A 17,094-nucleotide genomic window follows, 5' to 3' on the forward strand; every position below is an offset into this window, starting at 1 on the left:
TGTCTCTGCTTCCAGAGATGCTTTGATTCCTGACTGACCCCATTGATTCCATGAGTTTTCAACAGCCTCCTAATAAATTCCTTTTGCTTAAGTCAATCAGATTAGGTTTTTGTTGCTTACAAACAAAGCAAGCTCCTGTACTCCCACAGTGCCTTATTACATAGTGCCTACCACATGGCCTTGTACTTTTTGGTAAACATGTCTGTCTCCGCTAAGCTGAGACAGTGTCTCAGTCATCTTTGTAAACACAATATCTAGCATTGTGTCTAACACATGGTAAGTATTCAGCTCATACCAATTAAGTGAACAAGTAAATGTATGAATGACAGAGAACAAGTTGTTTCCAGGTCTCCTATTTCTCATTAGTATTTGAAACAAGCAAGTGGACCATTTTTATTCTAAAGATTTGCTTCTAGTTATTAGGAACAAGAGGATTCTGCATGAATTTCACAATGACAAGTGACAGACATTAAGAAATAGACTTGGTTAGAGAAATTTACAATTGAGTGTCAGCAGAAGAAGGCATAGATTCCCATTTCTCCCGTTATCTAACAGAGAGTTGGTCTGGGGATTGCTGGACACATGAAAGATCTACCTACTACACTATGCTGAGTATAATCATGAGAACACAGCCTTGTCAAAGGTGGGCTAGTTGGGCATTCAGCTGCTTGGGAAAGTCAGATGTCCAGCATCTGGAGACCTTGAGAGCCCATGGGAAATTTCATCCCCTATTGCTTTTAGAAGGTAACCACTGATCTGATCAGAGGCTGAGTTTGGGTACATCTATTCTCACAGGGAGAAGGGACACTTGTTTTCCAAATGCTCCAGGGTTGGCATCTGTATTAGTTCACTAGGGCTACCATAACAAAATACCATAAGCAAGGTGGCTTAAACAGCAGATTACTTTCTCACAGTTCTGGAGGGTGGAAGTCCATGATCAAGGTGTTAGCAGAGTAGATTTCATTCTAAGGCTCCTTTCCTTGGCTTATAGAGGGTCTCATTGTGTCCTTACATGGTCTTTTTCCTGTGCCTGCATGTCCCTGGTGTCTCTTCCTCTTATAAGGACACCAGTCATACTGGATTAGGGCTCCACCCTAATGGCCTTATTTCTTTAATCACTTCTTTAAAGACCTTATCTCCAAATAAGGTTACATTCTGAGGTACCGGGGGTTGGGACTTCAACATGTGAATTTGGGGGGGACACATTTCAGCCCATAACAATATCCAAGTTAGATATGGAGTAATGATAATAAGAATGCAGAAGTAATAATATGTCAAGAACGCTTTACAAATTATATCTCTGACAAACAGTGAAATACAAATTCATCTAGTTGGCCACTTTGCACATTTGCTGTTGTTCTCAATACTGCTCTGGCATACCTACTCTGCCCTCTCATTCCTGATGGTCATCCCCAGAAGTTCTCAATCAGGCTAGAAAGGTCTTAGAAAGGTTCTGGGGAAGGAGGAGGGAGCCTTGGGCAGATCAAAATTTTCAGGGAGATTCTCTTCCAGTCCTAGGTACATACTGGTCATCTTGGAGATGCCCATTGCTCATGAAATCTTAGTTCAGACAAGGGAGTCTGAGAGCTGAGAGCCTGATGTCTAAGATCCAGGCTGTATAGTTCACCAGGCAACCCCCTGCTTTGTAGGCCTTGCTTCCTGTCTCCTGCTTACAAGACTTTGCACCCCTTTCCCACACCGGGAGCATCTCTCTTCCTCCCACCATCAGAAGGCTCTCTCTGTCTCTTCCACCTTCTAAGAACCTTTCACAAAAAAGAGGAAGAGGGTACCTTTGTAGGCAGCTTATACCAACTGACCAAAAGTGAGGTGATCTTGAAATGTAGAGGTTCAAAAATAAGGAGAGAAAAATCCAAACAAATATGCCAGCACATTAACATATTCTTTTTTAAAATATAAAACATAGCAGGGAGGATAGAGCTCAGTGGTAGAGCACATGCTTAGCATGTACAAGGTCCTGGGTTCAACCCCCAGTACCTCCATTAAATAAATAGATAAATAAAGCAAATTACCACCCCTCCAAATAATAAAATAAAAAAGACAGAACTCTTTTAAAATGTTTTAAAAAGGACCCACCACATAAAATACAAAACACAAAAATAATTTTTTTTCTTGTTTGTTCATATACAGTAGGAAAGCAAGCAAAGAAAAATACCATAGATGAAGGAGATCAGCTTTTTAAGATGGGCCTCAAGATTCTTCATCAGTCTAAAAGCCAAAAACAGAAAGCAGAGTAAGTCTTTATCCAGCTACTTAAGCCAAGTTAAATTTCCAGGTTGAAAAAAAAAAATCCAAAATCTAGTTTGTCATTAAAAGCTTATTGGCATGACAAATAAGCTTATACGCCCATAAGCTTTTGTTTTTAAAAGGACCAAATGGTGTTTAAAGAATCCTACAAATTATTAGCCGAAACAAATGGGAGGACTGTATGTGAAATTGTGGTCCCTACACATTAAATGAAATGCAGAATTAAGGCACCAATCTGAGCATTTGCGCAAAAATACTCTCTTTGGCTTTAATTAGGTATTTGAAATGAAATTAAACTGGTATTATTTGAATTTGAGTAGTTGTTTTAGAATGCTTTTTCTGCCTAACAGCATTTGTACATCACTTTATGGTTTTCAAAGCACTTTCGTATATGTGATTCAGTTTCATCCCCTGAATGGACTTATGAGCTAACAAGAGCTTCATTTTTCTCCCTTTGAAAGTTGGGAACAGAGACTCAGGAGTGTTAAAGTGAATAATCACTATTACATAGCTGAGAAGTGGCCGAGCCGTGGCCACATGGTCTCTCTCACGTGGTCTCCATGTCCATTGTTTCTCTTTTCACTTGTCTACTTTGTCTAAATCGGAGGCATAAATAATTTCTCCCCCAAGAAGCGGGGTACATCTTGAAGTCACCCCTCCAAGTCTCTAGGTAAAACCTTGGCATCAAATCCTGATTGTACTATTTCCTGGCTGTATGATCCTGAGCAAGTTACATAACCACTTTGTGCCCAGAAGATACAATCAAGCTCTTAGAACCATGTCTGACACATAGTAACAAGGAGATAAGTGTTTATTATTTCATTTCTAGTCCTCTAATTGGTAAGTGGGAGGAGCGGGAGGAAAGAAGGCAAGAATGTCTTGAATCATAATAGAAAGAATGGACTCTGAATCCCTGACAAGGATAACTTTTCTGTTTTCACACAGATTAGGCATACCTGTCCCATGGGAAGCAACCCAGAGCTGTGGTAGCCAGCCCCAGGCAGGGCAACAGCAGAATCCATGAATTTTTTCTTAAAACCTAGAGCCTTCAAGAAGAGCCTGAGAGTGTAGAGGATGCAGGCAGGGGAAAGAGGGACTCAGCTATGAACCTGATTATAACACATCACAATTTCCATTTTTCCAGCTCCTTCTTTGTGCTAGTTATTGTTGTGGGCACTTATCTGTGAAACATTATTCATTGCTCATAGTGGTATTGTGAGACATAAATTACTATCCTCAAATTATAGAGGCAGAAATGAAAGGTCAGAAAGACTATGTGATTTTTCCAAAGTGAGACGAAAAAATAAAGGATTTTGTTCTCCCTGTAGGGAAAGTTAAATTAGAAGCTCTTTGTATCAGCAAAGGAAACCAAGCCCAGCAAAACTTGGGCCTCATGCTAAGCGTCCATGGGGGCTGTCATGATGAGGATGGAGTTAAATGTGACCCCAAAATTACAATCCAGCCTGACAAAAATGTCTGTCCACTTGGGTGCCACTAAGCAGGTGGGTAAGAATAGGGAATTGCCAACCTAACTGGCTAGATGAGAGAACAGTGGAGTTCTGGGAAGGGGATGGTCCCTGAGATTTCAGACTAGCTCTGCCTATGGCAGGTGAACTGAAGATGAGGGGCCCACTGGCTGTGCCCCCATCAAGTCCAAGGAAACCCTAGATTCAGCCTGATGGGACAAAATCACTCTTAGAAGGTTCCAGGTAACTATCCACTTAACCTTGACAGGTGCCTTCCTTTTTGGCCTAAAGAGTGGGGAGAAAACCCAGCCCCTGCAGGACCATCCAGCAGTGCAGGCACCTTCATGCCTACCTGGTGTCTTTCAGTCTCAGGCTTTCTTCCCCAGCCTGTCATGCCTTCCCCTTGCCCAAGAGCCAGAAGAATAGCTTATTTTTACAGCTGCATAGACATGAGAGGGTACATAAAGCTGAGTCTCTTGGCCCTTCTGAGTTGGTAGCAATGGAGAACTGAAACCAAATCTGTTCATATCAAAAGACCCCAAGAGTTTGTGGGCAAAATGTGTGAAATTCCTTTAGTTTTCATGGTGGTCTGCTCTCCAGTGGAGCCAGTGACATGGAATATAGCCATCTCTAAGATTCCTTTTGGCTCATCCACACCCACATCTTGGTCTAATCCATTTATTCAGACTCTTTGTACTATAAGGGGGAAGCTGTTGAACAAGTCAGTGCTGTTAGAAGTACAGGTGTTAAGCAAGCAGATGTCAGGGAGGCACAAACTTGTCTGAAGGAGTCAAGAAGCCTCTAATGGCATCTAGGCTTAACTGACGTTAAGAATTATTCCCCATCAGCAAAGAAGGTTTGGGATAAGCTGCTGTCCTACACCAAGTTCTGATGTGTCCTAGAGATGCGTTTAGCCTCCCCCTTCCCCAGCACACACCTGAGCATCCAGTGCCAGGTCCTTCAGAGATAATCTAGGTACCTAATTGAAATTCCTTTTGAGGAATCTGCCCCTGCTGCCCAGTTTCTCCTACTTTTTCCTCCTTGGGGATTGCAGTCCAGATGTAAACCCACCTAATTTACCGACATCTTTCTCAGGCCCTGGGTTCTGCTTCTGGTATTCCATAATACCACCGTGGACTTTCCTGACAGGGCACCTGGATACCCATCCCTCCCTCGGAATCAAAGACACCTAGAGGCATTGGTTTTGCAAACTTTCACTGCTCCAGGCCTAGCGACTGCATGTACTGCTGGTCCCCTCAGCCCATATCAGGCTTCTCTGCCCTGCACCATGTTGGTATCCTTCTGGTCCCAGCAGGCTATGTGGCTGCAGCAGTATGCCATGCAACAGAAGAGCTCCCAAGAGCCTGCATCCTGGTGTCTTGTCTGTCCCTGGATGCCAGACATTTACATTCATTGACCTTTGAGAACTTCTGTCTCATTATTTGCCTTCTGGTCCCCAGAACCTCAGCTTGCTTTGACCATGACTAGTTTCTTGCTTGACTTCCTGGCTTCTTTTTGTTCCACTGGAATCTACTCTCTGTTTTGCCCTCCAGGACCCTATTTTGTACCTGGATGTCACTGTGTCCTAGCCCTTTTTGCTTATTCTATTCTGCTCCAGCCTTTGACCAAGAGCATCTTATTGTAGCATCAGCATGGATAGGGGTATATAAAGCTGAGTCTCCTGATCCCTCTGAATTGGTAGCTATGGTAGCTTTGTGTGTTTGTTCCTGTGTTTGAGCCAAGGTCACAGGCAGAGGTTAATGCTTTCTGGTCTTACCACTACCAAAAGGGAAGTTGTAAAAGTAAAAATAAATCCCCAAAGCACTGTCTGTCTCCAACACAAGTTTTGACCTTGCAAGGCTCTGCATCATTACTTGTTATACAGATTAGGTCCAGGTGACTTTTGGCCAGGACTCAAAAAATGCACTGTGAGGCAATCCTATGGTATCTGTATTTGTAATCACTAAACTTTCACATAATTTACCCACTAATTATAGGAGAACAATTACAATGTTACAAAACTTTAGAATCTATGCAACAGTCGTCATAATAATGATAATGATAATAGGCAAATTTATTGCGTGCTTACTCTGTATCACGCAGTATGCCAAGCATTTCACATGGATTATCTCATTGAATCTTCCCAACAACCCTGTGCTGTTATTATCCTCATTCCATAGATGAAAGAGGCACAGAGAAGTTAAGTAATTTGCCTGAAGCTCTCCAACTAATTAGTGGTGGAACCAGGATTTGAACCCCGTCAGCCAGACTCTATAGCCCTAAAAACCATTAAGGTTTTGTTTGGTTATTGTTTTTCCACACAGTCTGGCTTTGCGGTGCTGAAGAATATGTTCTATTTTAGAAAGTTATTTTGAAATGTAAAAAAGACAGTTGTTCTCATGATGGTAACTTCCTAGATATGACATTCCAGTTTTAATATTTTTTAATTGATTTTGATTATGTTGTTATGTATTTCAGAGTTCACTTTATAAAACAAGCGCTCACAACTAATGGGAGTCGCCATGGGAGAGTTCACTATTTTAGGGCAAGTGCCCGAATTTTTCACTTCACTTGGTCTATAAGCTTGAAGCATGATGTATCCTAAATATTTATCTTTTTCAGTAGCTTCATTAGTTGTCAGATATCGTTGTTAAATACTCTCAGACTGACCAACTGGTCTAGAGATGTAATGGACTTTAGCTAAACTGTATGGTTAGTAGCAATGACAACTGGTCCTGCTCGTTAGAGAGAAGTAATATGAAGGGGGGAGCAGAAATTTGCACTTTTGATAACCAAGCTTCTAATGTCACATTCTTTGAAACAGAGCCTACCTACTCTTTGCCAAAGCAGCTGACATGGGAAACTTGAAAGCTATGGAGAAAATGGCTGATGCTTTGCTATTTGGAAGTTTTGGCACGCAGAATGTTACAGCAGCGATCCAACTGTACGAGTCCTTGGCCAAAGAAGGATCATATAAAGCCCAAAACGTGAGTTTTGAAAGAGGTGTAAACCTTAAATAGCTACCTCCTGAAGTAAGTGCAGACAACTCCCGCGCGAGCCCAGGCTGGGGAGAGCTACTGCAGGGCCCTGAACGTGGAGCTCCTGTCAGGGCAGGGCGGAGACGGGAGCCCAGGGCAAATTCCTCTAGCCCCTGACGACTTCCAGGAGTGGAGCAGAGCTGCTCTCCACTCCACCTTCCCATCTGCCGTGTTCATGTGCGAGTTTTGAAATAATGTGAGAACTCCAAACCTCTAACGTGAAATGCAGAACTAAATCCGTTACCTTAGGATGATGTTTGCCTGGTTTTTATACTTCAAATATTTTTATCAGCTATACATATTCCCTTTTCTATTTTAATAAATGTATTTCTTTTTATTCCAAGAAAACATAAGCATTTCACAGAAAATCTGGGAAACAGGAAAAAAAAAAAAAAGCCTTTCACAAGCCAACTGTCCTGACTCGGCTGCTGTTAGGACGGCTTTGTATTTTTGCTTGGCTTCTTCCTCTGTGCTCCTCCCTTTACATCATCATAATCACAAAGCAAACGCATATATCATTTTTGTTTCTGGCTACTTTCCTTTTTTCTTTTCTTTTTTTTTTTTTTTCCGGCTACTTTCACTTGATGCTAAAGCAAAAGTAGATTTGCAGGTTGCTGGTCTTTTTAATGAAAACATTCCTTTCTGATTACAAAAGAAATTTATGCTGATTACAATAAAAACTTGTGAATTCGGAAAGTATGAGGAAGAAAGTGAAAGTTGTCTAAAATCTTTTCCCCAGAAATCATTTTTGTTACCATCTAGTAAAGGGCAGAAGCTAGACTTCAGAGTCAGACAGATGTAAGTTCAAATCCACTCTTACCGGATATCCACCTAACAAAACCCTTTCCTCCTTTTCTGTGAGACGACCTCAATGAAAACTTGACCTTTGGTTCTCTCTCTACTTTTTTTCCCCTGGTAATATGATAAAAGTGTTAACTCTGTTTCTAGGCTAAAGATTGAAATGACCTGATTGGTAAACTACCTTTGGACTGAGAGAAACTGTAACGAACAATAAAGACATGACGGTGGTAGTGATTCTTATGGGGACCCGGACACTCTGCCCATGGAGTTCCATGCAGTTGTCACATGGGGCATGAGGCTTTTATTTCAGGGTGACATGTGTCAGAAAGGCTCAGATGATGGCTGCTGGAGGACTGTGTAACCTGCTGCAAGGACTCCCACAGACAGGAAGGCCTGACACTGCCCTGCTGGCAACTGTGGTTCCTGTACTACCTCCACCTGAGTAGATGGTGGCAGATGGCCCCTGTGGGAGTCTTGTGTGTCTGTATGTTTATTTCATCCAGAAGTTGAACCAGAGGACCTTTTATGGGTGGGGCAACCTCTTTAATTTTCATCTGTAGACTGAGGATACTGATAAAACACCGGGTATGGTGTCTGTTTGGTTCACTGCTGTTATGTCTGCAATGCTTGGGACAAATAAACCTAAGTTGAATGCTGAATTAATGATGAATGAATTAATGGAGTCATAAGGATTAAAATAATGTATGAGGGCACTCAATTTCATACCTGGACTTTGTAATCATTTATCATAAAGAAAAGATATAAATATTATTATTACACTCACTATTATTCTTCTAGAATTTTTTCCATAATGATGTTGGAATTTTTTTATAATAATGAGACATAATTTAATTGCTGTTTCTTAATTTGCTCTTTATTTGGTTAAAAATATATTATAGACATCTTTTCCTGTGAATACACCCAATATTTGCTTAATCAAAAATACAAAAAGTTCCAAGACAGACCAAATGTTACCATCATGTCCACCACTAAAAATAATATTACCTAATTCCTTTCCAAACTTGTGAACATGTACTTTATTTTTCAGTGGGCATATTAATTAATTAAGTCAATAGTTGTTTCTTAGACATTTACTATGTGCCACACATAATCTTGTTGATGGGGAGAAAAAGATTAATAGGTCAAAGTCCTTATGGGCCAATCTGAAATATAAACAAATAATTGCAGCACAAGTTAGGTGGACTAGAGTTAAGGTATGTATCAAGGGCTTTAGGCACAGAAAAGAGTCTGACTGGTTTTGCCTGGGAGAATTAGGGAACGCTACAAGGAAGAAGAGACATTTGCACCCAGTCTGGAATATCAGATATAGGCAACAGCAAAGATTTGTTCTGTATTTAAATAAAGTACTCAATACGAAGTCAAAATACTACTCCCAGAAAAGAAATTCCAAATTAACATAGTTGGTACATAAAACTGAAAACTTAGAGCTGAGGTCAGGGTTTCACGCCACATACTCTTAGTTAGAATGGTTCTATAGCATGGCCACAGACCGCCTGTCTGTCTAGTACATGTATGTTTGGTCTCAGGAGGACAAGAAGACAAAACCTGGGTGAGGACAAACTTATCACCTGAAAGGTGGCTGACATAGATCTAATATGCAAAATTCAGCCACTGTTTATTGAAATGCTGCAATACTGGTTGGAAAAAAGTCTCTGGCCCATGCTCCTCTTACGCTCTCCCCGACCACCTGAACACCCTTATTCCTCACTCAGACTCCCCCTCCTCCCTTCAACTCCCCCAGATGCCAAAGTGTTAACACCTGGAAGGGCAGGGACCCTACAGGACGGTGGATTCCATTCTGAATTTTGACTATCATTCCTTCGTTACTATAGGAAATCTGTTTCTGATAGCAAGCCTTCTTGCAGTTGATTTATCTCCTTGTACAAAGAACAGTTAAAGATACAAATAAACTACAAACAATGCTTAGTTCAACGACTGGTTGTTGGGACCAGGCTGGCCACATGCCATATAGATCCCAACTTTAATGGGACTGGCCAGGTGGGCACCTTTCCTCTTAGGCTGTTTGTGCAAGCCTGATACAGGAATCCTACTGCACTGGTAGGAAATATTGCTCGGAACTGTGAGGACAGCATAGCAACAGAAATGTGCTAAAGAAGCTGGAAAGTATCCTGAGAATGACAATGAAAGAGAGATAGAGGTCAAGACAGAGAGAAAGAGAATGAAGAGAATGAAGACAACCTATCTCTTAAGAACAACCAGAAATACTGAAATGTAATAGATGGGAGAGGCCTGGAGTGTTAGAGAGCTAGCAGAGACCTGATTAACAAGGAAAAACAGAAAAGATATGAACTCAGATTATAAAGTGGCATTGAGGGGATGGGGGAAGACATGCAGTTTCAGGCTGTGTGTAAAAGGGAAGCTGGATAGGGGGAAAGAGGCATAATTTCTTCTTCTCATGAACCATGAATGGTTCATCTCACAAAAATCCAAATAAACTGAAGGAAATCCTGATAAGGGCAACAAAAGCAAATAAGATTATGAACAGAGTCCTTTGACTTGATTTTCAGAGAATCCATTAACAAATGGAGTAGTCTTCATGAAAATGGTGGCAATTGAAGAAATAACAAAAACAACTTTAGAGGATGTCCTATAAGATATTGTACTATACCAGCCAGAGGCAAATAGGTTAGGTATTTTTTTCTTTCTCTGATTCTTATTTAGGAAGCAGAAATTCAGAATTAGAAAGACTCACTTTTTTTCTTGATATTGATAAACTGTTTACATAGAAAATTTTTCTGTTAATTTGCCAAACAAGAAGGTAGGGCTTAAACCTCATTTGCTTTTAGAACCAAGAAATGGATTATTCACATTTTATCACCTTAAAATTAATTTAATCATGATAATAATTATTAGTACTGTGCTACTACTGGAAAAAAATTATTTTAAGTAGCAACCTAATAATCACTTTGATAATTCTAAGATTATCTGTGTAGTGCATTTCTTTTTGATGTTAATGATCTTTTTGTATTAAGGGTACAAAAAGGATCTGAGTCGTTCAGTAGAGTTGACTCACACTTTGGTGTTCAATTTAAACTAAAAGTAATGACTACAGATGCTTTCAAGCCTTGTACATAATTATAATAAATGCTAAATCTTCTTTCTCTTTTAATAATTTCTTATAAAAAGTAAAAGGAGGAATATTTACTTTTTAAATTGTTATTATGGAACCTGAGTAATTTACTTTGAAATATAATAAAAATCCTCTGCATTTAACTCTTATCATTCAAATCCCAGCTACTATAACAATGGTTGAGTTCACAGTCTTATAAACAAATCTAATTTACAGAGCTTGACCTTTAAAAATGAGAGAAAGTGTCATTGATGTCACCACTGAGACGTGGCTTCCCTTATAACTCAACATTATTCTTTTCTGGATTAAGATTTAATCATTCTCAGGGACATTATTCTGTACACCAGAAATTGACACATTGTAACTGACTATACTTCAATTTAAAAAAAAAAAAGAAAAGAGACAAAAAAATTTAATGATTTAATCATTCTATAATCCATCTCATTTCACCTCAGCCTTATCTCAGAAAAGACCAAAGACCAAAAACTGATTACTGTAAAGTTGTTAGATGACAACGTGCAACTGTAAATAAGACAGCCCTGACTATAATCAGCATATTTACTACATGATTGCTCACAACATCTTTTGTCTTCTTTTAGTGCCTGCCATGCTTTAAGCAGTGAAAAAAAAAAAGTTGAAACCTCCAGAGAATTAATTCAAATCATTCATTGTTATTTTTCTGCTAAAGAGAGAGAAAGTGTGCTCTTTAAGCTGATTATTTGAAGCTGGGAAAATCATGGTTTCAGTCCTTACTTTCTAGAATGAGCTTTATACAGAGAAAGCTCTCCTCTCCAATCACAGGATGAAAATTAACTCCCACACAATCCGCTTCACAACTTTATGACCTCACAATTTTCTCCAAAAGGATCAGGCCAAAAAGTGTGGTAGGCTACTCACAAAATGATACACTTTCGGCGAAAGCATCTTAAAATACAAGCTCACCTGAGTAGAACAGTATCTTCATTTTCTTATATAAAGGCCTATTTATTTGTTTACTAACAAAGTTTCTACATAAACAAAATTCTAAATTGAGCAGAATCAAAAACTGCTAAGAGTTACAAGAAAAATAAATTATTTAGCCAATAACATTGGCTACAGACATCCTCACAAGGAGCCGATTTAGCTGTTTTGAATATAACTGCAAGGGTTAGAGGAGTACCAGGATTCCAGATGCCTTCATTTGTAATAACAGCCTTTATAATCAACTTTCCAAAAAAGGGAACCTTTGAGACTAAAGAAGAATTGTCAGAATCAGAAGATTTTTTTTTTAGTTTATGGATTAAGTAGATTACATAAAATATACTTGTAAAGCACATTAGAGCAATTATGCTTTTAAGAACTGAGCTCTGCAGTCGATTCCTAAGTTTAAAAAGTAACATAGTTCTTTGTCCTTGAAACTATAATTAGAAGTATAAGAAACTATTTTCTGTTTTGATTGAATTTTCAGACCTTGTTGTATCTTGATTTTAGGGAGACCTTTAACAAAGTCTTGCATAATGTTCTTATGAGCTAGATGAAAAAAGTAGAAATGTGGGCTTTGATGATGGTCAGTAAAGACAATAGATTAGTCAATTGACGACACTGTGAAAGCAAGTCTGGCAGTCCACCGTGGGACACTGCCTATGACCCTGTGCTCTTCCAATATTCCACCAACTATTAGGTTGAATGTTAATACCAAATTGTTTTTAATATGAAGCATAGAAAGAAAGGCATATTACCAATGATACGCATAACAGTATGGAATGAACTTCTAAAAATAGTGACAGGAATGATAAAGTTACAAATGAGTAGAACCTGGAATATACTAGAACACCAAAACAGACTATTACAACTATTGTCTGCCAAAAAATAGTGTTAAGACTCTATTGAGAAGAAGAGTGAGGAGGAAAAAACAAGAAAGTGATATAGATGACAAACTGCCGACTGTCATATAGCAAATCTGTAGCTAACGTGTGAAGTATGTGAATTAATACCAAGTAGTAGCAGCTTATCAGGAGTCATAATGGTGGCAATCATCAGAAGAAAACAGCTAAAATAATTAAAAGCGGGTATCTATGGAGAGAACAGGGAGTAGCCTAGAAAGGAGCAGGGTACTGATGTTTATATTTTAAGCCCTCAGAAGTATTAGAATTTTAATTTTAATACATATGCATCTCTTAGTTTGATAACAAATATATAAAAAGTTAAATTTAGGTATTAACCCCCCTCCATAAAAGGAATTACATTTACAGTAAAAACCGGAAGTTCTCTCCCACTAAAAAGGAACCAGCATCTTTGGAAAATGTCCAAGTCCATGTGTGGGGCAAGAAATGTACCAGGTGATGTTGAAACATCTTATCCTACCTGATAGCAAGGAAGCTGTCAGAAAATACGATGGCCGTAACCAAAGGACCAAGACAACTCAAATAAGCACCACTGACTAAAGATGGAACAATTGAGTACCAAGGTGAATAATGACCACAATAGTCTGAAATACCTCAAATGTACCTATATCCATTAGTTCATGATGATACGTGGAAACAACACTCTTTAATCACCCTGGAGGATGTTAGAGAACCAATCTCCTCGTTTTAAAAACTGATAAAGGGAAAGGCTCAAGCATTTATCTTGACCATTCTTCACAAACTATACCTAAGAATACAGGAGACAAAGGAAAATTTTTCTTTAAAAAATTACTCCAGCTAATAAATGAGGAAGAAATGATAGAATTAGAATGATATCTTTTTGTCAACCCTAATAAATCAACCCTGGGCAATGGTCATCAGTGGCTGCTAAAGTCACAAAGTAGAGACAAGAAATTACGTACCTCCTGATGGAAATACATAAGTCTTTCCATAAGATAGTCTTGCCAAACAAATTCTGCCTAAGTTTGATCAAGCCTCTAAATCTACCAGCTTATAAAAATATAGTACTGTGATCAGCAAAGTGCAGACTAAGTGTGACTCTACAGGAGGAATGACTGGTTTCTTCAAGAATGACAACAACAAATTACAAGGAGAAAAGAGGTGGGTAAGAAACTTACAGATTAAAAAAGATTTGATACTTGCCACCCAATTGCAAATGTATTGGCCATATTTGGATCCCAATTCAAAGAAACTATAAAAAAAATGAAAAGAAAAATAAAGAAATTTATAAGGCAATTGGGCAGATATAAATACGGATTAATGATATTAACAAATTACTATTAATGGCTTTAGGTAAATAATGGTACTATCGTTTTGCTTTTAAAAGGTGTTTTCTTTTAGAGGCACATACTGAAATATTTATAGATGAAATATATATTGTCGTATATGTATTCATTGATGAAATATTTACTTCAAAATAAACTGTATGGTTAGGGAAAATGGCTTTGGGTATAAGTGCAGCAAGACTGGCCAAATTAATAATGGATAATGAAATTGGGTGATAGACCATATGTGTTTTTTATATTACTCTATTTACATTTACATGTTTTAAATATTCTATAATAAAAAGAAAAATAGATGAAATAGGTATTAGACCTTGGTATTAATAACTAAGAGAAGCGAGCTGTCTCCACACCCTTGTGGCTTTTGTTGAGCAATATGGCGTTCCCCCCCACCCCCAAAATAGCCGTGGCAATATTTCTAGTCCACATGCTATTTCATATCCCTAGTCAACATCATCAAAAAGTGGTCTATTTTCCCTCTCCTTGTATGCAGGGGGCTTGTGACTACTTCAAACAATAGAGTTTGCTAGAAATAATGCTACACCATTTTGCAGGATAAGTCATAAAAATGATACAGCTCTGCCTGGTTTTCTTTCTCTCAGGATGGTCACTCTTGGAACCAAGCTAGCATGTTTTGAAGAGGCTCATAATAGGAGAGGTCACATGTTGGTGTTCTGGTCATTAGCCTCTGCTAAGGTCTCAACCAACAGCCAGCATTAGCTGCCAGACATGTGAATGAACAAGAATTCAGAACATGGCAGCCCCAGCCTTTGAGTCTTCCAAGTAAGGCCCCTATATCGTGGTTCAGAGAAAAGCCATCCCCACTCTGCTTTGGCCAAATTCTTGACACACTGAATCCTTAAGCATAATAAATGGTCATTTTAAGCCACCAAGTTTCTGGGTAATTTGTTACACAGCCATAGTAACTGGAACAAAGACACTGACATTCAGAATCGTAAGGGAAGATTGCACTTTTCTCAGAAGCACCTGAAACAGAGTTCAGCAATTTTACATCTATCTTCAGTGAGCTCAGAGCTCTTGCCCCCATTCAGTTCCATCCCTGTGTACTGAGAGAACTTATAAGTGATGTCACTGCCAACTTGTCAATGATTTTGAGTGACTAAAGAGGACAAGAAAGGAACCACAGGGTCTGGAGACTATCAAATTCTGCAAATCACACATAGTGCTGGCGAGTTTGATGTGTAAGATTCTCCATCATATTTTCAAAATGTTTGTTGTGAAAACCCCATAAAGTGAAGCAGTACTGTTTGTCAAGCTGCATAAGTTCACTGAGAAAAATTTGTATTAATCAAGCTCTATTTTACAGGGTAGCTAGGCTAAGAAATCTGAAAAATGTGTTAGGGTGATAATCCCATATTTTATCCATTATAAGACACCATTAACTATATGTTATATATGTTTAAAATGTAAGTTATAATTGTATTGTGTGTTTTTATTATAAAAATATGTTGAATTTTGTCAAATTATCTTTCTGCATTAATTGAAATGATCATTTTTTCCCTTTTATTCTATCAGTGTGGTACAGTAGTCTGGTGGTATTCATGGGGGATTCATTCCAGGACCCCCTACAGATACAAAAATCCACAGATGCTCAAGTCCCTTATGTAGAATGGTGTAATGTTTGCATATAACCTATGCACATCCTCCTGTATACTTTAAATCATCTCTAGATTACTTACAATACTAAATACAAAGTAAATTTTATGTAAATAGTTGCCAGCAAACAGTAAATTTAAGTTTGCTTTTAGGAAATTTCTGGACTTTTAAAAATGGTTTTGAACTGCAGTGACTGAATCTGTGGATGTGGAACCCGTCAGATACAGAGGCCCAACTGTACATATTTTCATCAGTTTCCTATGTTGAATCATCCTTGCAGTCTAGGAATAAATGCCATTTGATCATGATGTGCAATCCATTTAATGTGCTCTTAAATTCTGTTTGCTAGTATTTTGTTGAAGATTTTTTTATCGGTATATATCAGAGATATTGGTCTGTCGTTTCCTATTCTTGTGGTGTCTTTGTCTGGCTTTAGTATCAGGGTAATGATGGCCTCATAAAAAAAAAGTTTGAAAGTGTTCTCTACTCTTCAGTTTTTTGGAAGAGGTTGAAGAGGATTGGTGGTATTCTTTAAATATTTGGTAAAATTTTCCTGTGAAGCCATCAGTTCCTGGGCTGTTCTTTGTAGAAGATTTTGACTAGTGATTTAATCTTTCTAGTCACAGATTTGTTTAGATTTTCTATTTCTTTATGATTCAGTCTTCATAAATTCTGTGTTTCTCTATTCATTTCTTCCAGATTATCCAATTTCTGGTGTATAATTGCTTATAGTACTCTCTTATAATCATTTTTATCTCTGTGGCATCAATTGTAACGTCTGTCTCCTCTGTCTCCTCTGATTTTTGTATTTTGGGCCTTTTTTTCCTAAGTCTAAGCATTTGTTAATTTTATTCATCTTTGAAAAAACTTACTCGTAGTTTTATTGATTTTTTCCTACTGTTTTTTATTCCCTGTTTAGTTTTTCTTTAGTCTTTATTATTTCCTTCCTTTTTACTAACTTTGGGTCTAGTTCATTCTACTTTTTATAGTTCCTTGCAGTGTAGAGTTGAGTTGTCAATTTGAGATCTTTTTATAAAAGTAGGTTTTTATCTCTATAAACTTTCTCTTAGTACTGCTTTTGCTGTATTGCATAAGTTTTGTTATGTTGTATTTTGGTTTTCATTTGTCTCAAGATATTTTCTAGTTTTTCTTGTGATTCTTCTTTGACCCATTTGTTATTCAAGAGTGTGTTGCTTAATTTCTGCATATTTGTGGATTTTCCAGCTATTGATTTCAGGTTTCATTCCACATACTCCAAAAAGATACTTGATATTTGTTTTGTGACCTAACATATGATCTGTCCAGGAGAATTTTCTATGTGCTCTTGAGAAGAACTTGTATTCTGCTGTAGTTGAGGAGAATGTTTGATATATGTCTGCTAGCTCTAATTAGTCCATAGTATTGTTCAACTCCTCTGTTTCTTTACTGATCTTCTGTCTGGTTGTTCTATTCATTATCGAAAGTGAGAAATTAAAATTTCTTACTATTATTGTGTCACTGTCTATTTCTCCTTTCAATTCTGTAAATGTTTGCTTCATATATTTGGGTGCTCTGCTTTCCTGATTTTGTTTAGTTGTTTATATGTGTTCTCTTGTAGCACTTTGAGCT

At 38.1% G+C, this 17,094-nt stretch overlaps 1 protein-coding gene across 4 annotated transcripts in view; it reads left to right on the plus strand.

Moving 5' to 3' along the window:
* The window catches only part of SEL1L2 (SEL1L2 adaptor subunit of SYVN1 ubiquitin ligase), a 98,694-nt gene that overhangs the window by 45,944 nt on the left and 35,656 nt on the right, over positions 1–17,094 (plus strand). For all 4 annotated transcript variants that reach the window (XM_031674399.2, XM_072943801.1, XM_072943803.1 and 1 more), the window contains 2 exons: positions 2,149–2,251; positions 6,556–6,718. In XM_031674399.2, coding sequence (XP_031530259.2) covers positions 2,149–2,251; positions 6,556–6,718 — 266 coding nt within the window. The remainder of the gene's footprint in view (positions 1–2,148; positions 2,252–6,555; positions 6,719–17,094) is intronic.

This window comes from Vicugna pacos, chromosome 19, assembly GCF_048564905.1.
Source record: "Vicugna pacos chromosome 19, VicPac4, whole genome shotgun sequence".
Taxonomy (NCBI): Eukaryota; Metazoa; Chordata; class Mammalia; order Artiodactyla; family Camelidae; genus Vicugna; species Vicugna pacos.